The 24,914-nt window shown below is 42.7% G+C and overlaps 1 protein-coding gene across 1 annotated transcript in view; it reads right to left on the bottom strand.

Annotated features, from left to right (window-relative positions):
* LOC112262663 (zinc finger matrin-type protein 4-like) overlaps nucleotides 1-24,914 on the bottom strand; it is a 197,164-nt gene that overhangs the window by 112,279 nt on the left and 59,971 nt on the right. The window contains exon 3 of the mRNA XM_024438336.2: nucleotides 11,933-12,022. Coding sequence (XP_024294104.1) covers nucleotides 11,933-12,022 — 90 coding nt within the window. The remainder of the gene's footprint in view (nucleotides 1-11,932; nucleotides 12,023-24,914) is intronic.

The following is a 24,914-nucleotide window of genomic DNA, read 5'->3' as shown; positions in this document are numbered from 1 at the left end:
TGTCTGTCCGTCTCTCTCCCTCTCTCCGTCTGTCCGTCTCTCTCCCTCTCTCCGTCTGTCCGTCTCTCTCCTCTCTGTCCGTCTCTCTCTCTCCCTCTCTCCCTCTCTCTGTCTGTCTCGTCTCTCTCCCTCTCTCCGTCTGTCCGTCTCTCTCCCTCTCTCCGTCTGTCCGTCTCTCTCCCTCTCTCCGTCTGTCCGTCTCTCTCCCTCTCTCCGTCTGTCCGTCTCTCTCCCTCTCTCCGTCTGTCCGTCTCTCTCCCTCTCTCTCTCTGTCCGTCTCTCTCCCTCTCTCCAGTCTGTCCGTCTCTCTCCCTCTCTCAGTCTGTCCGTCTCTCTCCCTCTCTCCGTCTGTCCGTCTCTCTCCCTCTCTCCGTCTGTCCGTCTCTCTCCCTCTCTCCGTCTGTCCGTCTCTCTCCTCTCTCTCGTCTGTCCGTCTCTCTCCCTCTCTCCGTCTGTCCGTCTCTCTCCCTCTCTCCGTCTGTCCGTCTCTCTCCTCTGTCCGTCTCTCTCCCTCTCAGTCTGTCCGTCTCTCTCCCTCTCTCTCCGTCTGTCCGTCTCTCTCCCTCTCTGTCTGTCCGTCTCTCTCCCTCTGTCTGTCCGTCTCTCTCCCTCTCTCAGTCTGTCCGTCTCTCTCCCTCTCTCCGTCTGTCCGTCTCTCTCCCTCTCTCCGTCTGTCCGTCTCTCTCCCTCTCTCAGTCTGTCCGTCTCTCTCCCTCTCTCTGTCTGTCCGTCTCTCTCCCTCTCTCCGTCTGTCCGTCTCTCTCCCTCTCTCCGTCTGTCCGTCTCTCTCCCTCTCTCAGTCTGTCCGTCTCTCTCCCTCTCAGTCTGTCCGTCTCTCTCCCTCTCAGTCTGTCCGTCTCTCTCCCTCTCTCCGTCTGTCCGTCTCTCTCCCTCTCTCCGTCTGTCCGTCTCTCTCCCTCTCTCCGTCTGTCCGTCTCTCTCCTCTCTCTCCGTCTGTCCGTCTCTCTCCCTCTCTCCGTCTGTCAAATCTCTCCCTCTCTGTCTGTCCGTCTCTCTCCCTCTCTCCGTCTGTCCGTCTCTTAATCTCTCTCCGTCTGTCCTTCTCTCTCCATCTGTCCGTCTCTCTCCCTCTCTGTCTGTCAATTCTCTCCCTCTCTGTCTGTCCAGTCTCTCTCCCTCTCTCAGTCTGTCCGTCTCTTTCCCTGTGTCTCCGTCTGTCCGTCAATCTCCCTCTCTCAGTCTGTCAGTCTATCTCCCTCTCTGTCTGTCCGTCTCTCTCTCGTCTGTCATAGTCTAAAGTCCCTCTCTCCGTCTCTCTCCCTCTCTCCGTCTGTCCGTCTCTCTCCCTCTCTGTCTGTCCGTCTCTCTCCCTCTCTCAGTCTGTCCGTCTCTCTCCCTCTCTCAGTCTGTCCGTCTCTCTCCCTCAGTCTGTCCGTCTCTCTCCCTCTGTCTGTCTGTCCGTCTGCATCCCTCTCTGTCTGTCCGTATATAAGGTCCCTGTTTGTGGCTGTCCGATATCTTTACTAATTTCCTGTCAATTCCCATGATTAAAGTGGCTGGTCTGTCCGTCTCTCTGTCCCTCTGTCTGACAGTGTGTCTCCCTCTCTCAGTCCACTCAATGTTAGTGGTGGCTGTTTAACAGTCTGTCTGTCCGAGATCTCTGTTTTTCTCTCGGTCCCAGTCTGCACCTGTCTGACCTCCCTTCTGGATGACAGTCTGTCCGAACTCTCTCCCTCTCTCAGGTTGATGTCTCTGAGTCTTTATGGCCTTCCTGTCTCTCCCCTCTCTGTCCTGGAGGGCCGTCTCTCTCCCCCGGTGATGTCTGTCCGTCTCTCTCCCTCTCTGTCTGTCCGTCTCTCTCCCTCTCTGTCTGTCCGTCTCTCTCCTCTCTCTGTCATCTGTCCGTTTGTGAGTGCTCCCTCTGACTGTCCGTTTCTTCAGCCTCCTGAGGTCTGAAGAGTCTCTCTCCCTTCTGTCTCACGTCTCTGTCTGTGTGAGTGGACTCAATTCCCTTTGTCTGTGATCTCTCTCCCTCTTAAAACTTGCTGTCCTCTCTCTCCCTCTCTCCGTCTGACCGTCTCTTTTTCTTTTTTTAAATACAAAAATAATAACAATAATATGATAACAGTCAATAGTAGAAATGTATATGGAAAATGAAACTATCACTAACTAAATAACGGTCTTCTTCATCATTACATCAGTACTACACCTACCACCATCATTACTACTACAACTTCCATCACCATCATTAAACTGCTATCATTACCATTACCACCCATACCACTACAATTTGGAATGATAAACAACAATAGCAATAATAAGTAAGTTACTGTTTACTATGCAGATGTTATTATTCAGTGTCCCTCAGGCTATGGCAGGAAAATACATATTTGGCTGCAAGAGGAGCCATTGCTCCTTCGCCCATGAGTATTTTTAGTTTTTCCTCTGGGTTGAATAAGTTAAAATTTTGTATAAATGTAGTCATTTCTGTGAATAATTAATCTCTTGGTGAGGAGTGTTTCTCACAGTAAATGAGAAAGTGCATCTCTGTCTCTACCTCCCCTGTCATGCAGTGACCACATCCTCTTTGGGTAGCCATGTCTTTTAATGTCTACCGGTTTCTATTGCCAGTTGGTGGTCACTCAGCCTGTACTTGGTAAGGATCTGTCTCTGCTTCGTGTCTCTGACAGAGTTGAGATAATCAGCCAATTCATATTCTGTTTACAAAACCGACGTACTGTGGTCAGATTAGCCTGCCACAGTTGTCAGGTGAGGTCCAGACACAGGGGCGCTCTCTCTCCATCCCTCCTCACTCCTGTGATTTCAGCCACCTTAAAGCCATAGAACAGTCACAGACCAGTTTTTATTTTTATTTTTTTGTTGTACCTTTATTTAACTAGGCAAGTCAGTTATTATGAACAAATTCTTATTTTCAATGACGGCCTAGGAACAGTGGGTTAACTGCCTGTTCAGGGGCAGAACGACAGATTTGTACCTTGTCAGCTCGGGGGTTTGAACTTGCAACCTTTAGTTTATTCCTATCTGTTTTATAGCTCTCTAATCTCCTTTTGTAAAGGACTGGAAAGATCAGGCTATCAACATTCAACATTTTTGTGAGTAAAAAATACAGAAAACATCACAAATGTTGAATGTGTCCAGGGATAACGCTTATTTTCCTGCCTTTTCTACTACATCTCATACCTGCTGTTACAGTCAATGGAGAATGACAGTGGATAGTGTGAGCATCAAGGGATAACATTATGGAACCAACGCCTTAGACAAGGTGATAAATGCACAGGATGGAGGAACTTTTCTGCCAATTTATAATGTGTTCATCCACCGGGATGTATTCTACCACTGGGATGTGTTCTGTGTAGAGTAGCTGAGTAGCGGAAAACTGTAATACCGCAGAAAGGAACTGAGCAGATGCACTGGAGAAGAGAGAGAGAGGAGCTAGCCTACTGTACAGATTTGGGTTATCTGGCTCTCTAGGATAATTATATCCTATTATTATATTATTTATTTATCATGCAGCAGAGAGAGAGAGGGGGGAAGGAAGAGAGAGAGAAAGAGGGGAGAGAGAGAGTGAAAAGATGGGGAGTAAGAAGGATAGAAAGAGGGAGTGAGAAAAGAGGGGGAGTAAGAAAGATAGAAAGAGGGGAGAGAGAGGGAGAAAAGTGGGGGAGTAAGAAAGATAGAACGAGGGGAGAGAGAGGGAGAAAAGAGGGGGAGTAAGAAAGATAGAAATAGAGGGTAGAGCGAGAGAGAATACTGTACAGGTAGTTTTTGGGTTCTCTGTCTGTCTGGTTAACTTCACTCTCTCCCACTGCTGAAACTGGATCCCTCTCCTCTCCTCCTCTGGAGCTCTATCCTGTTACTGCCCATGAAGGGTTGATTTAAACACCACTAATTAAATAGGAGTGGAGCTCTGATGAGATATTCAATCAGCCCAAAAGTCTCCCCCTGTCGCTAATTGCATCCTCTTTAATGGCTTCTGCATTGAGTTACAGGGCCCAGAGCTAAGGATGACATTTTAACTGTCCTTCGGGGGCCATGTACCTATTAGTAACAAATGCCACTAGGCTGAACCAGCACAGTAGCAGATGGACATGGCTATGACGGTCTTCTGTTCTGTTCTCTTCTCTGATTTGCTACCATGTATTGTCTGTGAGTGAATTGGCTGCAGACTGAGCATGTAAGCTTGTTAGAGCAATGTAGTGAACTGGCTGTCATGGCCTGCGTCCCAAATGGCATCCTATTCAGGCCCATATGGCTCTTGTCAATAGTAATGCAGTAGGGAATATGGTTTCATTTGGGATGCATCCATAGTGTCTGTGGACAGCACTCCAGTTAAGATTAAGGCCAGGTAACACCCTCATAAGGTACTTTTTTTTTTCAACTTAATCATATCACAATCAACTTTTTTTTAACCAGTTGAATGTAGACTCAAATATAAGACCTTTTGTATAAAACAATCCAAAATATTTTATACAAATATGCACATGTTGCGGCTAAGAAAAATATCACCACTGGATGAAGTCAGCCTAAATACTTTGGTTTCACTTTGTTAAGTCATTCCAGGACTTTCTAAGTACAGCGACTATTGAGACCCAATCACCATCTCTTCAAAGTAAATGACTAAATATAGTCCAATTTGTAACACTCTCTACGAAATGGGCTTTTAAATTATGTGTAATTTAATGTAATGAGCTTTGAAATTATTGATGAATGTACATTTCTAAGTGGTTAATGTGTTTGAGCCAATCAGTTGTGCTGTGAAAAGGTAGGGGTGGTATACAGAAGATAGCCCTATTTAGTAAAAGACCAAGTCCATATTATGGCAAGAAAAGCGCAAATAAGCAAAGAGAAATGACAGTGCATCATTACTTTAAGTCATGAAGGTCAGTCGATGCGGAGAATTTCAAGAACTTTGAAAGTTTCTTCAAGTGCAGTTGCAAAAACCAAGCGCTATGATGAAACTGGCTCTCATGAGGACTGCCACAGGGAGACTGTGTAAATCAGGCCTTTGTGGTCGAATTGCTGCAAAGAAACCACTACTAAAGGACACCAATAATAATAAGAGACGTGCTTGAGCCAAGAAACACGAGCAATGGACATTAGACTGGTGGAAATCTGTCCGTTGGTCTGATGAGTCCAAATTTGTGATTTTTGGTTTCAACCGATGTGTCTTTGTGAGATACAGAGTAGGTGAGCGAGGAGGTGTGATGTGTGTGTGGGGGCTTTGCTGGTGAAACTGTCTGTTATTTATTTAGAATTCAAGGCACACTTAACCAGCAAGGCTACCACAGCATTCTGCAGAGATACGACATCCCATTTGGTTTGAGCTTAGTGAGACTATCATTTTGTTTTTCAACAGGACAATGACCTAACACACCTCCAGGCTGTGTAAGGGTTATTTGACCAAGAAGGAGAATGATGGAGTACCTCCGCAATCCCCTGACCTCAACCTAATTGAGATAGTTTGGGATGAGTTGGAAAGCAGAGTGAAGGAAAAGCAGTGAACAAGTGCTCAGCATATGTCTGACTGCCCTTAACCAACACAAAAACATCCTATGGAGTTCTGCATTAGCATCGAACAGCCCCCGTGATATGCAGCTGTTCAGGGAAGCTAGAAAACATTATACACAGGCAGTTAGAAAAGCCAAGGCTAGCTTTTTCAAGCATACATTTGCTTCCTGCAACACTAACTCAAAAGTTCTGGGACACTGTAAAGTCCATGGAGAATAAGAACACCTCCTCCCAGCTGCCCACTGCACTGAAGATAGGGAACACTGTCACCACTGATAAATCCACCATAATTGAGAATTTCAATAAGCATTTTTCTACGGCTGGCCATGCTTTCCACCTGGCTACTCCTATCCCGGTCAACAGCACTGCACCCCCCACAGCAACTCGCCCAAGCCTTCCCCATTTCTCCTTCTCCCAAATCCAGTCAGCTGATGTTCTGAAAGAGCTGCAAAATCTGGACCCCTACAAATCAGCTGGGCTAGACAATCTGGACCCTTTCTTTCTAAAATTATCTGCCAAAATTGTTGCCACCCCTATTTACTAGCCTGTTCAAACTCTCTTTCGTGTCGTCTGAGATTCCCAAAGATTGGAAAGCAGCTGCGGTCATCCCCCACTTCAAAGGGGGAGACACTCTTGACCCAAACTGCTACAGACCTATATCTATCCTACCCTGCCTTTCTAAGGTCTTCGAAAGCCAAGTTAACAAACAGATTACCGACCATTTCGAATCTCACCATACCTTCTCTGCTATGCAATCTGGTTTCAGAGCTGGTCATGGATGCACCTCAGCCATGCTCAAGGTCCTAAACGATATCTTAACTGCCATCGATAAGAAACATTACTGTGCAGCCGTATTCATTGATCTGGCCAAGGCTTTCGACTCTGTCAATCACCACATCCTCATCGGCAGGCTCGACAGCCTTGGTTTCTCAAATGATTGCCTCGCCTGGTTCACCAACTACTTCTCTGATAGAGTTCAGTGTGTCAAATCAGAGGGTCTGCTGTCCGGACCTCTGGCAGTCTCTATGGGGGTGCCACAGGTTTCAATTCTTGGACTGACTCTCTTCTCTGTATACATCAATGATGTCGCTCTTGCTGCTGGTGAGTCTCTGATCCACCTCTAGGCAGACGACACCATTCTGTATACTTCTGGCCCTTCTTTGGACACTGTGTTAACAACCCTCCAGGCAAGCTTCAATGCCATACAACTCTCCTTCCATGGCCTCCAATTGCTCTTAAATACAAGTAAAACTAAATGCATGCTCTTCAACTGATCGCTGCCTGCACCTGCCCGCCTGTCCAACATCACTACTCTGGACGGCTCTGACTTAGAATACGTGGACAACTACAAATACCTAGGTGTCTGGTTAGACTGTAAACTCTCCTTCCAGACCCACATCAAACATTATTATTACCCCTTATCTCAGCTCGCTGGTCACCATAGCTTCTCCCACCTGTAGCACGCGCTCCAGCAGGTATATCTCTCTAGTCACCCCCAAAACCAATTCTTTCTTTGGCCGCCTCTCCTTCCAGTTCCCTGCTGCCAATGACTGGAACGAACTACAAAAATCTCTGAAACTGGAAACACTTATCTCCCTCACTAGCTTTAAGCACCAACTGTCAGAGCAGCTCACAGATTACTGCACCTGTACATAGCCCACCTATAATTTAGCCCAAACAACTACCTCTTTCCCTACTGTATTTATTTTATTTATTTATTTATTTTGCTCCTTTGCACCCCATTATTTTTATTTCTACTTTGCACATTCTTCCACTGCAAATCTACCATTCCAGTGTTTTACTTGCCACCATGGCCTTTTTTTGCCTTTACCTCCCTTATCTCACCTCATTTGCTCACATCATATATAGACTTGTTTATACTGTATTATTGACTGTATGTTTGTTTTACTCCATGTGTAACTCTGTGTCGTTGTATGTCGAACTGCTTTGCTTTATCTTGGCCAGGTCGCAATTGTAAATGAGAACTTGTTCTCAACTTGCCTACCTGGTTGAATAAAGGTGAAATTAAAAAAATAAAAAATAAAAAATGTCAGAACTCCTTCAAGAGGGTTGGAAAAGCATTCCAAGTGAAGCTGGTTTAGAGAATGCCACAAAGCTGTCATCAAGGCAAAGAGTGGTTATTTTGAATAATCTCAAAAATATTGATGTTTAACACTTTTTTGGTTACTACATGATACCATATGTTTGGAATATTTTTATTTAACCCTTGTTTTACCAGGCAAGTTAACTGAGAACACATTCTCATTAACAACCTGGTGAATAGTTACAGGGGAGATGAGATGAATGAGCCAACTGTAAACTGGGGAAGATTAGGTGGCATGAAGGCCAGATTGGGAATTTAGGGTTGCACAGGGTTAACACCCCTACTCTTAGGATAAGAGACACAAGGCAATGTTCACAATCACTGACCTAGGGAATTGGGATATTTTTTTTCTGACTTTAGACCAGAGGAAAGGGTGCAGCCTACTGGCCCTCCAAAACCACTTCCAGCAACATCTGGTCTCCCATCCAGGGACTGACCAGGACCAACCCTGCTTAGCTTCAGAAGCAAGCCAGCAGTGGGATGCAGGGTGATATGCTGCTGGCTTGCTATTTTATAGTTTTGATATCTTCAGTATTATTCTACAATGTAGAAAATAGTACAAATAAAGAATGAGTAGGTGTGTCCAAACCTTTGACTGGTACTGTATCTCTCCTTCACAGTTCTGATTTCATTAAATCTTTGATTCAAGCAATTATACGGTTAAAAATATATCATACATTTTAGACAATACAAACTCAGCCAAAATCCCAGCCTTAACTACACTGGACGACACAGAACATCAACCTTAGCTATGAAAGGTGGACCAATGCAGTTTTCCGGTCTGGTGTGTTGCTCAGTGATGCAGCAGCAAAGACACAGAGCATGAGAGCACAGCGTTCACTGATAACACAGAGCATGAGAGCACAGCGTTCACTGATAACACAGAGCATGAGAGCACAGCGTTCACTGATAACACAGAGCATGAGAGCACAGCGTTCACTGATAACACAGAGCATGAGAGCACAGCGTTCACTGATAACACAGAGCATGAGAGCACAGCGTTCACTGATAACACAGATGAGAGCACAGCGTTCACTGATAACACAGAGCATGAGAGCACAGCGTTCACTGATAACACAGAGCATGAGAGCACAGCGTTCACTGATAACACAGAGCATGAGAGCACAGCGTTCACTGATAACACAGAGCATGAGAGCACAGCGTTCACTGATAACACAGAGCATGAGAGCACAGCGTTCACTGATAACACAGAGCATGAGAGCACAGCGTTCACTGATAACACAGAGCATGAGAGCACAGCGTTCACTGATAACACAGATAATAAATACACTGATTACAGAGGCCGTCGATCCACAATACACAACAGCATGGGAGCTTTGATCTTGAAAACAGCTGAAAAGGTAAAATAGAGCAGTAGAAAATAAATATTTGCCTCAGCTACCTCCAGCAACCTATTCCCCTGGATGCCATTTTTGGAGGCTGCTTATTTTGTTCATGTAGGGAAATGAATAACTACTAATCCCCCTATCGAGGATTGCATGCGCGCTACAGTGGGTAATACAGTAATACATTTTACTGGTCTGCATGGTGTATTTTTTATCTCTCTCTCTCATGGGTGTTTTGATATTTATGTAAACTCGTAGTCATCAAAGAGACCTCGATATGTGACAAATCCAACAGCAACGTTATTGCTCAAAACCACTGAACATAAGACATGTTTTTACCTAAAGCAATGAAGCTGGATCAACAAGGCATCTCAAATAGATTAAATGGACAATACAGTTATCGTATCTTATAGTATAGAACTGTAGCTAAATCTATAGGACTCAAAGTCAAAGTGGGATAACTAATATATTTTTAGCCACCTGGGGCGGCAAGTAGCCTAGTGGTTAAAGCGTTGGACCAATAACCAAAAGGTTGCTTGATCAAATCCCCAAGCCAACAAGGTAAAAATCTGTCGTTCTGCCCCTGAAATAGACCCTCTACCACAGTTTCCCAAATTAGAGAGATGAACCTGGAGAAGACTCCTCTAAGTAAGCTGGTCCTGGGGCTCTGTTCACAAACAGTCCCCACAGAGCCCCAGGACAGCAACACAATTAGACCCAAACAAATCCTGAGAAAACTAAAAAAATATTACTTGACACATTGGAAAGAATTCACTGATAAAACTAGAATGCTATTTGGCCCAAAACAGAGTACACAGTGGCAGAATACCTGACCCAAAAGTAAACAAAGCTTTGACCATGTACAGACTCTGTGAGCATAGCCTTGCTATTGAGAAAGGCAGACCTGTCTCTCAAAGAAGATGGGCTATGCGCACACTGCCCACAAAATGAGGTGGAAACTGAGTTGCACTTCCTAACCTCCTGCCAAATGTATGACGACATGTTTCCCTCAGATTACACAGACACACAAAGAGTTAGAAAACAAATCCAATTTTGATAAACTCCCATATCTGTTGGGTGAAATACCACAGTGTGCCATCACATCAGCATTATTTGTGACCTGTTGCCACAAGAAAATGGCAACCAGTGAAGAACAAACCCCATTGTAAATAGAACTGATATTTATTTTCCCTTTTGTACTATTTGCACATCGTTACAACACTGTATACGATTTGTACTATTTGTATACGATTTGTAATTAATTCTTTTGGAACTTTTGAGTGTGATGTTTACTGTTTATTATTTCACTTGTTTGGCAATGTAAACATATGTGTCCTCCGCCAATAAAGCCCTTAAATTGAAATTGAATTGAGAGAGAGACACACAGACAGACAGAAGAGATGGAAGGAAGGAAGGAATGCAGAGGAAGAGAGAAAGAGAGGGTGGGACAGAGAGGAGGAGAAAGGGGAGGAGAAAGAGAGTGAAAGACAAACACAAAAGAGAGGAGGAGGAGAGAGAGGGATAGAGCTCTTTCCCTACAGGAGTCCTTATCAGGTCCAGAGGAGAAGATCTCCTTGACTGATAGCTGGCAGACAGACTAATCACTGTTGAGACCTGAGACTGAGGCTCTCCCAATCCAACACTACAGCAATGGCCCTGATCTCACCGCCACCATCTCCCCACAACACCAATGGATCTCAACGTCAAAAGCCCAGCGTATGCACATTGATATGATAATATTACATAAACCCTTATTTCACAGAAGTATGATACTGTAGCCACTGATTGTGCAGAAAGCTGATGAGACACAAATGCTGCAAATCTTTATGCAGAACAGAAAGCACACCTGCAAATAGCTTGTCTGTTTGTTTCTTTGTCTTGGCTCAGTGAAAGCTTTGAGTCAGCATAGATAGGCGCACAGATGCTAGCAAGCACAAACCCAATTGCGCACCACCACCACCCATTTCTCCTGTAGTTCCTCTCAGACAAGAAGGAAGACTTTAAGCACAAGCATCACAACCCACACGTATCTCGTGTGGCTCAGTTGATAGAGCATGGTGCTTGCAAAGCCAGGATTGTGAGTTTGATTCCCACGGGGGACCAGAAGAAGATAGAGAAGAATAAAAAAAGTATGAAATGTATGCACTCACTACTGTAAGTCGCTCTGGATAAATGACTAAAATGTATCAACTGGTGTTTGATGGCAGAACATAATTGCAGGTGTCAAAATACCATTTACACGGGAGACATGTTGCACCCTATTCACTTAGTAGTGCACTACTTCTGACCAAAGCCCACTATGACATCAATTCAATGTCTATTCCACGTTTGTTCAACATAACTTCATTGAAATGACATGGAAACAATGGCACCCTACCCACTTGGTAGGGTGCCATTTGGGATATAGTCTAAATGTGCACTTTTCACTTAACAGAAAGCTGCTCTGCTCTGACAACCTGTGGCTTTCAGTTCATTGTCACTTCCACGTCGGTTGGTTCAGCCAAGCAGAAATGTGTTACTACATATCTATTCATCACTCTGACAAGAGGCCAGAAGGTCAAGACACAGGGGTAGGAATCAATAACAGGAATGTCCATTAAGACAGAAAGGTTTAACACTCCTCTGACTGTCAGTGAGTGCATCGAAGGCAGAGATGATTTGAGAACCTATCTATGGGGCCATGCATTTTTCAAAAACTTCCACTCTGTTATCCAATTCTTACTATTGTAAAAGTGTGAAATCATCATCATGATAGTGAGATGTATAACGGACACTACTACACTCTTAGAAAAAAGGGCTCCAAAAGGGTTCTTCGGTTGTCCCCATAGGAGAACCCTTTTGGGTTCCAGGTAAAACCCTCTGTGCAAAAAGAACCCCAAAAGGTTCTACCTGGAGCCAAGAAGTGTTCTTCAAACGGTTCACCTATGGGGAAAACCAAAGAACCCTTTTAGGTTGTGTTTAGCACCTTGTGTAGAGCCAGTGTAGTACTCACATTGTCTGTTCTGAGTTTCTTAGCTGGGCAGCCTCCATCCACGGGATGTAGCATGTAATACAGTCGTACTTTATTGGCATGTTTCCGACTCTAGAAAGGAAAAAAGGGGAGATAAAACACAATAAAGGTTAGAAACATCATGAAAAGACCATCATTCATGTTTTTCTTGATCTGACCCCCCCCAAAGCTTTCACATGAATTGCATGTCTAGATTAAAGATAAATTAAATGTTTGTATTGCATGTATTGAACATCTTACAAAAGCAGTGCCATACTGCACATCTGAGAACTGTGTGGTTGAATGATTCAGACTTACTAAAAGATTGTATTGTAGAAAGAAAATCCTGGTGACTGACCAAATGGCACACTATTCCCTACATAGAGCCCTATGGGCCCTCAAAAGTAGTACACTATATAGAGAATTTATACAGTGCCTTCGGAATGTACTCAGACCCTTTGACTTTTTCCACAATTTGTTATGTTAGTCTTATTCTAAAATCTATTAAATAAAACATTTTCCTCAGCAATCTACACACAATACCCTATAATTACCAAGCAAAACTGGTTCTAAATTATTGCAAATGTATTACAAGTAAAAAACAGATACCATATTTAAATACCAAGTATTCAGACCCTTTGCCATGAGACTCAAAATTGAGCTCAGGTGTATCCTGTTTCTATTGGTCATCCTTGAGATGTTTCTACAACTTGATTGGAGTCCACCTCTGGTAAATTATATTAATTGGACATCATTTGGAAAGGCACACACCTGTCTTTATAACGGTCCCACAGTTGACAGTGTATGTCAGAGGAAAAACCAAGCCATGAGGTCGAAGGAATTGTCCATAGAACTCAGATACAGGATTGTGTCAAGGCACAGATCTGGGGAAGGGTACCAAAACATTTTTGCTGCGTTAAAAGGTCCACAAGAACACAATGGCCTCCATCATTCTTAAATGGAAGAAGTTTGGAACCACCAAGACTCTTCCTAGAGCTGGCCCCCCGGCCGAACTGAGCAATAGGTGGAGTAGAGCCTTGGTCAGGGAGGTGACCAAGAACCTGATGGTCACTCTGACAGAGCTCTAGAGTTTGTGTTCCATCTGTTGAAATCTGTGGAGATGGAACAACCTTCCAGAAGGATAACCATCTCTGCAGCACTCCATGAATCAGGCCTTTATGGTAGAGTGGCCAGACGGAAGCCACTCCTCAGTAAAAGGCACATGACAGCCTGCTTGGAGTTTGCCAAAAGGCACCTAAAGACTCTCAGACCATGAGAAACAAGATTCTCTGGTCTGATGAAACCAAGATTGAGAAAAGTGGGAGAAACTCCCCAAATACAGGTGTGCCAAGCTTGTAGTGTCATACCCAAGAAGACTCGATGCTGTAATCACTGCCAAAGCTGCTTCAACAAAGTACTGACTAAAGGGTCTGAAAACTTAAGTAAATCTGATATCTTTAAAAAAAAAAATATATATATATATATATATATATATATATATATATATATATATATACACACATTTGCAAACTTCAAAAAATCTGTTTTTGCTCTGTCATTATGGGGTATTGTGTGTAGATTGATGAGGGGGAAAAGTATTTAATTAATTTTAGAATAAGGCTGTAATGTATCAAAATGTGGAAAAAGTCAAGGGGTCTGAATACTTTCCGAAGGCACTGGATATACTGAACAAAAATATAAACACAACATGCAAAAGTGTTGGTAACCATATTTCATGAGCTGAAAGATCCCAGAAATGTTGGGTACAAACAATGTTAGTGAGCATTTCTCCTTTGCCAAGATAATCCATCCACCTGACAGGTGTGGCATATCAAAAAGCTGATTAAACGGCATAATAATTGCACAGGTGTACCTTGTGCTGAGGACAATACAAATATGCAGTTTTGTCACACACAACACAATGCCACAGATGTCTCAAGTTTTGAGAGTGCGTGCAATTGCCATGCTGACTGTAGGAATGTCCACCAGAGCTGTTCCCAGATAATTTAATCTTCATTTATCTACTATAAGCTGCTTCCAACATCTTTTTAGAGAATTTAGCATTACCAGGCTCACAACCGCAGACCATGTGTAACCACGCCCGCCCAGGACCTCCCCATCCGGCTTCTTCACCTGCGGGATGGTCTGAGAACAGCCACCCGGATGGCTGATGAAACTGTGGCTTTGCACAATCAAAGATTTTCTGCACAAGCTGTCAGAAACGTCTCAGGGAAGCTCATTTGCATGCTCGTTGTCCTCACTAGGGCCTTGATCTGACTGCAGTTCGGCGTCATAGTCGAATTCAGTGGGCTAATGCTCACCTTTGATGGTCACTGGCACACTGGAGAAGTGTGCTCTTTACGGATGAATCCCGGTTTCAACTGTACCGGGCAGATGGCAGACAGCGTGTATGGCATCGTGTGGGCGAGCAGTTTGCTGATGTCAAGTTTGTAAACAAAGTGCCCCATGGTGGCGGTGCAGTTATGGTATGGGCAGGCTTAAGCTACGGACAATGAACACGATTGCATTTTACTGATGGCAATTTGAATGCACAGAGATACCGTGACGAGATCCTGAGGTCCATTGTCTTGCCATTAATGCGACGCCATCACCGCTTGTTTCAGCATAATAATGCCCAGCCCCATGTTGCAAGGATCTGTACACAATTCCTGGATGCTGAAAATGTCTCAGTTATTCCACCTGCATACTCAGACATATCACCCATTGAGCACGTTTGGGATGCTCTGGATCAACGTGTACAACAGCATGTTCCAGTTCCTGCAAATATCCAGCAACTTCGCACAGCCATTGACGAGGAGTGGGACAACATTCAACAGCCTGATCTATGCGAAGGAGATGTGTCGTCCTGCATGATGCAAATGGTGGTCAGATCAGACACTGACTGGTTTTCTGATCCACGCCCTTACCTTTTTTTTTAAAGGTATCTATGACCAACAGATGCATATCTGTATTCCCAGTCATGTGAAATCCATAGGTTATGACCTAATACATTAATTTCAATTGACTGATTTCCTTAAATTAACTGTAACTTAGTAAAATCTTTGAAATTGTTGCATGTTGCGTTTATATTTTTGTTCAGTGTACTGTATATAGAGAGAATATACACTGAGTGTACAAAACATTAGGAACACATTCACAATATTGTCTTGCCATTCCTTTTGCCCTCAGAACAGTCTCAATTCGTCGGGGCATGGACTCTACAAGGTATCGACAGCGTTCCAAAGTGATTCTGGCCAATGTTGACTCTAATGCGTCCCACAGTTGTGTCAAGTTGGCTGGATGTCCTTTGGGTGATGGACCAGTCTTGATACACACGGGAAACTGTTGAGCATGAAAAACCCAGCAGCGTTGCAGTTCTTGACACTAACCGGGGCACCTGGCACCTACTACCTGGTTCAAAAGGTACTTAAATAGTTTGTCTTGCCCATTCATCTACACTGATTGAAGTGGATTTAACAAATTACATCAATAAGGGATCATAGCTTTCACCAGGATTCACCTGGTCAGTCTATGCCATGGAAAGAGCAGGTGATCCTAATGTTTTGAACAGTGTATATATATTGAGAGAGAATATATGGTGCCATTTCGGACCCAGCCTCTGTCTGACACTGGATTCCATTAATAATTACTGCAGCTTCCATTAAAGGAGCAAGAGGCCCTTATCACATCACAGACCCATTGATCCCTCCACTTTGGCAGCAAACAGAGCAGCTTTTGGGCTAGGGTGGGGATGGAGGGATGGAGGAAGGAAAAGAGGGGTGAGGTGAGAGGGTAGAGTGATGGAGGGCAATCGATTCCCAATTCAGTTTATCTTCAAATAATTCCACTCGACTGCAGGTTTAAAAGCTCCCAAAAATTAAGGAAGGGATCAAAGGGGTTGAAATGTTTCAATGCAGGAATGACTTTTAAAAACCTTAATTTCATCTTGAAGAGAGAGGTAGTTTCTCTTTCCACTTTGATGCAACAAGGAAGAGCGCCCATGCAGCGTGACAGTCAGACAGACGACTCCCAGATTGTCTTTACAGAGACGCAGGGTGCATACCAAATGGCACCCTATTCCCTATATAGTGCACTACTTTTGACCAGAGTCCAGGGCTACAGTCAAAAGTAGTGGCCTATATAGGGAATACAGAGTAATTTAGGACACAACCACAGAGATGGCAGACAAATGCATATTTTCAGCTCAGATGGAGGAGAATGGTCCTGAGAAATCTATTTGTTTTTCTTGTCTTTCTTGTTTATGGCTGGGCTAATGCACCCTGAGCCTGAGAAAGGAACTATCAGGCATCAGTGGCAGGAGGAAGGTTATTGGAGGCTCAAACACATAACAGGAAGGGAATGAAATGATCATTCAGAGGCTCTCTCTCTGCCAATCTCTCAGTATGCTCCCAGAGCATTTTCCTCTGATAGTCTCTTCCTTTAATATCATTTGTGACACTCTCCTATGCTGCATCCATCTGCACTGTCTGATATGAGCTAAGGGGCTGTTCTACTTTTCCTAACTGGAGCATTGGAACACAGCCTACATACAACCAACCCAATAGCTAGAGAAGACCTAAATGCACTGAAAGACACCAACTGCCCACAAGGATCTGTTCAAAAGTAGTGCACTATGTAGGGGAAATGCTGCCATTTGGAGCACAAACAATAAATGGGGAAAGGAGCCTGGGGGAACTCAGAAGAATGTACAGTTGTGGAGGATGAGTGAAAAGCCAATGTGAGAAGAGTGAAACCTGCTCATAGAGAATCTCCACTGCTAATGGCATTGGTGTTGATATCTCCATGGGGAGTCTAAAACTCCAAAGGCAACAGACACTCCTTGGCAGTGCTGTATTGCATATGGGCTAGTAGTATATGCCCAACCGAGCTTGCCTTGTTTTCCTCTTGAAAGTGACCAGCCGCTGCTGCCGATATAAATAAACTGCTGGTAGCAGGAAGGAAGTCCCAGGTGCCTTTATTTTTACAGAGTTGACATAATCAGGCCAGAAAAAAAATCCATATTGCATTACCACTACATCAGTGAGTTGATCATAGAGGCTATATGCTCTCTGTGCCCTGGTGGGGATACCTCTGGATATAATCTACTCTCTGCCCAATGGACCCTGGGCAGATTCCCCAGCATATCCACCCTCTGGTCTGGTCCTTGTCTGCCCACTAGAGTCAGACTGAGTCCCAAATGACACATATGGGAATAGGGTGGCAGTTGGGAGGCAAACACAGAGACCAGGGGGCAAGACTGCATGAAACAAAATAATACAATAATACAAATATCATAGCATTTTCATTAACTTACAATTTTCTATGAATCTAGATCCAACAACATTCATTTTTGTTTTTATGATTCTGGCATTCCTATATATATTTTTTGTCATGTTAGATGCTACAAGTCAATACTGCTTGCTCACTCACAGCCATACTGTGACCTGTTAGCAACATCTGCAGTCATCATAGTGAGCTAACTGCTTGCTAATATGGCTGTTACTGTTGTGTAACGCCATGTCATGGTAGACCGGGGAACTAATTGGAGCAATTTAAATGAGCTGATTTTGCTCGGACAAGTGGGCTTGCTGGGTAATGGAGAGAGACACTCCAGAGAGGATGGGGCTGTGGCTGAGCGGCCGTCACGTCGCTGAATCCCCTTCCTGTCGGAGTGTGTGTGTGTGTGTATGTGTGTGAATAAATACAGTAATGTTACATAGAGCTCTCCTCTGTCCCTGGGAAAAATGCCAAGCATTGACCACATTCTGGGACAAATTATCTCATTATTATAAGTTGCTTACTTTAAAAACACCAAGCTAATTGTGTGTTGGTGAGGACATAATCGCATGTGCATTTGCAGGGAGTTCAAAATATTTGAAAACCTTCTAGACACACTTTGAAAAACTAGCCTATTTGGCAATCGTTGGCATCAAGAAAAGCAAAAGCTATGTACCATTGTATAACGCAACTGTGTCTGGTTTACAACGACTAACATCCTATAGCGTATTTAGCATGTCGTTTCATCAATACCCTGATGATTACAGTTAACAGGGTGTTTCAGGACATATCATAGATAATTGACGCTGCAAATGAGTTTATTCATAGTCCAGCACCCCAAAACGCACTGTGTTTCTACTGAGGCAACTTTTTAATGATGTTAACAACCTCGTACAACATTCCTACCATCAAGTCTTTTCTACAATATTCTATTCCATCCTCCCCATTCAGTCATGAATAATCTCTTCATCCAGAATCAAATCAGCTACGAGAGACTCTGTGGTGAAGTGCTGCTTCTTTCTTATGTTTTCTGCACATAGCTGTTGGTTAAGGATTCATCAGACACCAGCTGTTTCCTGAATGGATGAGTGCGGAGCAGTGCAGTGTCCCAAATGGCACCCTACTCCCTATGTTGTACACTACTTTTGTGCAGGGCCCACATGGCTCTGATCAAACGTAGTGCACTATATAGCGAATAAGGTGCCATTTGGGACATAACCAAGAGCAGAGCAGAGAAGCACGCTGTCAGTGCACGCCGTTAGGCTCTGTATAGTCAAATGATACACAGTGGAGGACTAATTGATGTGGCTGTATGTGAGCCCCCACGATGAGCTCGATTTGGAGGAGCTGAAAAGTTGCTACACCCACCAGCACAACCTGCAGTCATCGTCTATTAGTTATCTGAATGTCCCTTTGTCAACCTAACACCTCTCCCTCTCCAGTTCCATCCACTTTCTGTCCGTGTCAGTTCATGTTCATCACATGCACTAACAGTCAAATTCAATCACACTTTCTAAGATGCCTTCTTACTTGGATATACAGTGCATTAATAACAGTAATCACAGAACTTCACTGGAGAGCATGTTGAATCAGAAACTAATTTGTTTTTGGAACACTACATTGAAATAAAGTTGTTTTCAGTAAACACCCATCTTTCCAATTGATCAAATGTTTTCCCTTGATACCTATCCTATCTGTTCATTTGTAGTCCTCCTGACATAATCATCCCTTTACAGCTCAAACACACCCAGACTATGACAGCATGGCGGCTGCTGAGTGGGATTGCATATGAGAGCAAGAACCACTTGGCCGGATGGAGAGTATTGCGCCGACAACGCCTGTAGATCAGTCGACGATGGGAGAGGGAGCGCTCCCATAGACACTTGACAGGATGCTTTCATGAAACTAAGCCAGACAGACAAGAATACCAATTCTTCAACTCCTATCAAAAAACACACGTAAAAAAATGCATTGGATAGTACCTGCCATGAACTCATATCCCACATTAGAAATGAGCAAACTCTAATTGTCTGTCATGTCATCGGCTTAAAGGAAGTGACACGGGGAGGATGTGTTTACAGGATGAGCTTAGAGATGAGCTCTGAAGCTGCTCAATGACAACAAGGACATCAAACTACACCACTGGAACCAATGGAGCACGGATCATGGAAATGGAACATGCCATCCAAACTTCCAGAGGGGCTATTTTGTAACAATGTTACAGTACACATGTAGAGTTCAGTATACTGTATGTTGAGTATGTCTGATCGGAATAGAGGATAATTATCCATGTGAAAAATATCATGGATATAACAGCAGTCAGCTCTTTTCTGCTGAGTTCAGTGCTAGGTGCTTGAGGCAAAACACGTAGTTGTTGGGTGGGAGGGCGAGTGATTACCTTTTAAATCCTTCAACTCGTATGTGCAGCAGTTCACAAGAAGCTACGTTAAAGTCCTGCCTGATATTGTGGACATGGAGACTATGAAGAGATCATTGCCAATGAGAGACATGAGGACCGGGAACACAATCACAAGCGACAACCTCACTGACAGGCTAATGGCTATTAGTACCACTTTAGTCAGAAAAATGTAGCAGACTCCATTTAAAATTGATTTTGAAGTGAGATAACGGTAACATTAAGTGTCTCACTGTGTGTGTGCATGCAAAGATAGTAAAACAAGGAAAATCCTCCCTCATTGGGACATTTCTCACATCCCCATGAGGACAAAGGCTATTTTAAGTTTAGGGGTTAGGTTTAGGGTTACAATTAGGGTAAGGAAAATGGGTTAGTGGTTAGGTTTAGGAGTTAGGTTTGGGTTACAGATTAGGGTTAGGGAAAATAGGATTTTTTATGGATATTGATATTAATTATAGGTCCCCACGAGGATAGAAGTACATAACGTGTGTGTGTGTGAGCGCGAGTGTGCGAATGTGAATGATAAACAGTATCAGATACAACAACAACAAAATTCTATTTCCAAAACCAGTGACCATGTCATGAAAAGCCAGGCCCTGGAAAATATTAATAATTAATAGGTTGATAGCATGGGATTTGAGGGACAAACTGGTGTTCGATCAAACCCCTGTAAGATATGGATCTAAAAGGAAATAGTGCTTTAAAAACTACCTACTATGGCCTGGGACGCCTCCAAGGTTAGGGTTTAGGATAGAGACGTCCCAAGGATCCTTGGATAGCACAGACCATTAAGTTTTACCAGCAAAGAAATTAATTGTAGTACAAATTTGGAAGGGTGCTACCCCCCCCCCTCATGAAAGGACAGATTTTCCTTTCAAACGAAGCCCAACAAATTACACAATTAAAAGTCAGAAAGTATGTTAATGTACCCAAATGTCCTTTTAAAATGCCTTTTTGGGTCCATTATATCTCACCCATTGATGGATCGCACCCAATTTCATGCCATTTGTTACAGTGGAAATTAACACACCCAAGGAACAAAGCTTTTTCTTTGCCCTCTTTTTCCTGCCATGCACCAAAAAGGAAATTCAGAACATTGTAAATCCAAGTCTCTCCTATCCTTTGGAGATCATGCCTGGCAGGGCTGAGCAAAGTGGGGGTTTTGGTTCATTATATATTTAAATTAAAACCTGCAAAAGTCCTCATCTTAGGTGTTGAGTCAATCACAAAATCATAAAATAATTATATCTGGGCTAAAAAAGGGATTTGCATCTCATGCTAAATATTCCAGTTTGATTCGTCTCACTATCCCGTCTCTTCCTTGTCAGAATACTTTGAGACTGTAACTGTTTAATCTTCATTAAGGAAAAAAAAGTATGTACACTATATAGTGCGATAGCGTCCCAAATTGCACCCTATTCACGTCTGGTCAAAAGTTGTGCACTATAAAGGGAATAGGGTGCAATTGGGAACAGACTACCGCTGTCTCAGCTCAGCAGTGCCAATTAAAAGGGTCTGAGTTGTCGTGTCTTTACTATCATTAAATGAAGACTTTTAGTTTTTATCAAAGATTCTCTGTAATTAGTATTATGCGATTAAACTGATTAATCATGTAGCTGTAATTAGGAAGTCGGGGCACCAAGGAAAATATTCAGATTACAGAGGTTTTAATTTCCAAATATAACTTTTCAGATATTTTATATCTGATCAATTAATCTTCGAATTAATGAATTATTTATTTTACCTCACGTTAGTCTCATTCCAAACGTCATAAATTGTTGGTTATCTGTACGAACCCAGTCTTCACTGAGTCATCCATACATCAATTGTCTTAAATCATTTATTTACTAACCAAGTAATTCACAGCAATGCATAAACAAACAAAGTAAATATGGTTACAAGAACTGATAGGGGAATGTGCCCTAAGTGGGGGTCGACTGAGAAGACAACACACAGTTGATAATTATAACAATTGAAATGCTAATCCTTTGCACATGAACGCTCACTCACTCAGGAACAACTGAAATCAATATATATATTTACGCTAGGTGTATTGTCGGGATCTCTGCTGAAAAGTACGTTTCTGTTGGAGAATTTCCATCCTCTCTCTCTGTCGTGGTAGTTCAGAGTGACATTCATTCATGTTGTTGTAGAATGGATGACTCGGCGGTTGTTGTTCATCGTGTTCAATGATACCGAATTTCTAGCTGCAGACTAGTAATTAATATCGAAGACTTGTTCTTATTCTGTCGGTAATGAAGGAAACTCCAATTCCCTCAATAGTCTAAGAGTTTAACCGCGTGGTATGGTTAAAAGATTCAGCAATGGTCTGCAACCTTTGTCCTCTCGTGATTGAGAGAAAACATGGTCTGTTGAGAATTTCTCAAAGTTGGGGTTTTATTCAGGAGTTGCAGAAAAGGGCCTGTCCCAGGATGCCTGACCCTAACTGGGCTCATGGGTGGTCCTCTGATTTAGTTAAACTCAAAAGGGAATTGGAGTTTCCTTCATTAAACAGTCCAAAATCACACCAACTGTATCATCCTCACTCATTCATCTTATACAACAAGTAGATGTAAACCTCATATCTGAGGCTATTATATAAACAGCATTATGGTAATGTGGCCACACCGTCTCCCGTGAGGTGGAAGAAATTCCTTTGTTCTCTATGAAACTTCACTGTGTCTTTATAATGTGGCCATGAGGAGACAATCTCTTCTAGGAATTTACGACCTCTCTGACCACAGCAGCCTAGTTGTAGGAGGCAGGGAGAGGGGTATGGGGCTGCTGTACCCAAAGAGGACAGAGTCATGACAGAGTCACAATTGATCTTGCAGACAATATTTAGAATAATGAATGCTCCCAAAGCTGCATTAATACAGAATACAAACTCCAATTAAATGTTGTGTAAAGGCTGCAGTCTCAGAACTAACAAAGGAAAATACATACAGTATCTCAGAGGTCCTCATCAACATACTCTCTAGCGAAACATCTTGAACAATCATAATGAGAGAGCTAGCAGTTTATGATTTGACATGAGGTCAACTGAGGTACAAAAAAGGTCTTGTTTTAATAGACCTCCAGAACATTTGCCTGGCTGCAGGTTTGGAAGAGGTGTGTAGCTAGCAGGTTAGTGGTGATGGTCATGGTTGTATGGCATGATTAATCAATTGACATACAGGTCCTTAATTGTGAATAACTTTCAGTAGATATAATGTAGATGTTTACTGTCGCATACACCGGGTAGGTGCAGTGAAATGTGTTATTTTACAGGGTCAGCCATTGTAGTACGGCACCCTTGGAGCATATTAGGGTTAAGTGCCTTGCTCATGGGCACATCGACAGATTTCTTTTCACCTTGTCGGCTCAAGTATTCGAACCAGTGACCTTTCGGTTACTGGCTCAATGTTTTACCCGCTAGGCTACCTGCCGCCCTAAACACTACCTTGGTAGTAGTTGAGCAATGAGCCAAGGACTCCTGCCAGTAGTCCTACACCTGAATTTTCCATTTGAAAATGATGTAACTATAAACCAAACATGGGAACCTGTCCATAATGACAACATCATTAAAAGCAATGCAGTTATTTGCTGTTTGTCCATAATTAGCATACATCAAATAGGAAGAAATATCTACAGAGAATTACGTGACTTTCCATCTAAATGTCTTTAAAACCTTTTGCGACTAGCAATCATAGCCTCAAACGAAGTAGCATAACGCAGCGGACATAAATACCCCTAGAAACTTTTCCTATTCATGAAAATCGCAAATGAAATATATTGAAACACAAGCTTAGCCTTTTGTTAATCACACTGTCATCTCAGATTTTCAAAATATGCGTTACAGCCAATGCTAGACAAGCATTTGTGTAAGTTTATCATGGCATAATGCTATGCTAGGCTCTGCTGGCAGCAGGCAACATTTTCACGAAAATAAGAAAAGCAATCAAATTAAATCATTTACCTTTGAAGAAGTTCGGATGTTTTCACCCAGGAGACTCCCAATTAGATAGCAAATGTTTCTTTTTTCCAAAAATATTATTTTTTGTAGGAGAAATATCTCCCGTTTGTTCATCATGCTTGGCTGACAAATCGACCGGAAAATGCTACCACTACAACGCCAAACTTTTTTCCAAAATAGCTCCATAATATCGACAGAAACATGGCAAACGCTGGTTAGGATCAATCATCAAGGTGTTTTTAACATATACATTCGATAATATATCCGTCGAGGCAATTGGTTTCTCATAAGAAGCGATTGGAAAAATGGCTACCTCAGTATTTTACGCAAGATTTTCTGCGGGAGACAACATGTGACCACTTGCTAAATATGGTCCCTTACGGCTATTCTTCAACGGAAATGCGTAAAAAGACGTCACAATGCTGTAGACACCTTGGGGAATACGTAGAAAATGTAAGCTCATTCGTAGCTCATTCACAGCCATATAAGGAGTCATTGGCATGAGGCGGTTTCAAAAAATGCGGCACTTCCTGATTGGATTTTTATCTGGGTTTCGCCTGTAACATCAGTTCTGTTGCACTCACAGACAATATCTTTGCAGTTTTGGAAACGTCAGAGTGTTTTCCATCCAAAGCTGTCAATTATATGCATAGTCGAGCATCTTTTCGTGACAAAATATCTTGTTTAAAACGGGAACGTTTTTCATCCAAAAATTAAAATATCGCCCCCAGGCCTCAAAACGTGGGTGGGAGAACAACAATCCTTTCATCTCACAGATTACATTGAAATTAACTCTATTAAAAGACCCTACCTATTCAACCTCCTCAATTATCAATTACTGACACAATGATCTTGATTCTCATTTTCATGTATTGCTTTTTGTCAGCAAAATGAATGAATGTTTCCATCCCATTAACATCACAAGCCAATATTAAATACACATTGAATAATAGAAGGGAGAAGCGTAAACATTTCTCACATACTGACAAACGCTGTACAGTATCTCAACTCTCAGCAACTGAGTGCAACAGCCTAATCTAGTGTAACAATGAGAAGACATCACTGGGTTAAAGATACACGAGGAGCAATTAAATCAGCTCACAAAATCGAGATTCTTTTGGATAACTATATTTATATAACTATATATATATAACTATATACACTGCTCAAAAAAATAAAGGGAACACTATAATAACACATCCTAGATCTGAATGAATGAAATATTCTTATTAAATACTTTTTTCTTTACATAGTTGAATGTGCTGACAACAAAATCACACAAAAATTATCAATGGAAATCAAATGTATTAACCCATGGAGGTCTGGATTTGGAGTCA

Source organism: Oncorhynchus tshawytscha, linkage group LG12, assembly GCF_018296145.1.
Source record: "Oncorhynchus tshawytscha isolate Ot180627B linkage group LG12, Otsh_v2.0, whole genome shotgun sequence".
NCBI lineage: Eukaryota > Metazoa > Chordata > Actinopteri > Salmoniformes > Salmonidae > Oncorhynchus > Oncorhynchus tshawytscha.
Note: the sequence above shows the minus strand (reverse complement) of the source record. Positions and strands in the feature narration are given on the sequence as shown.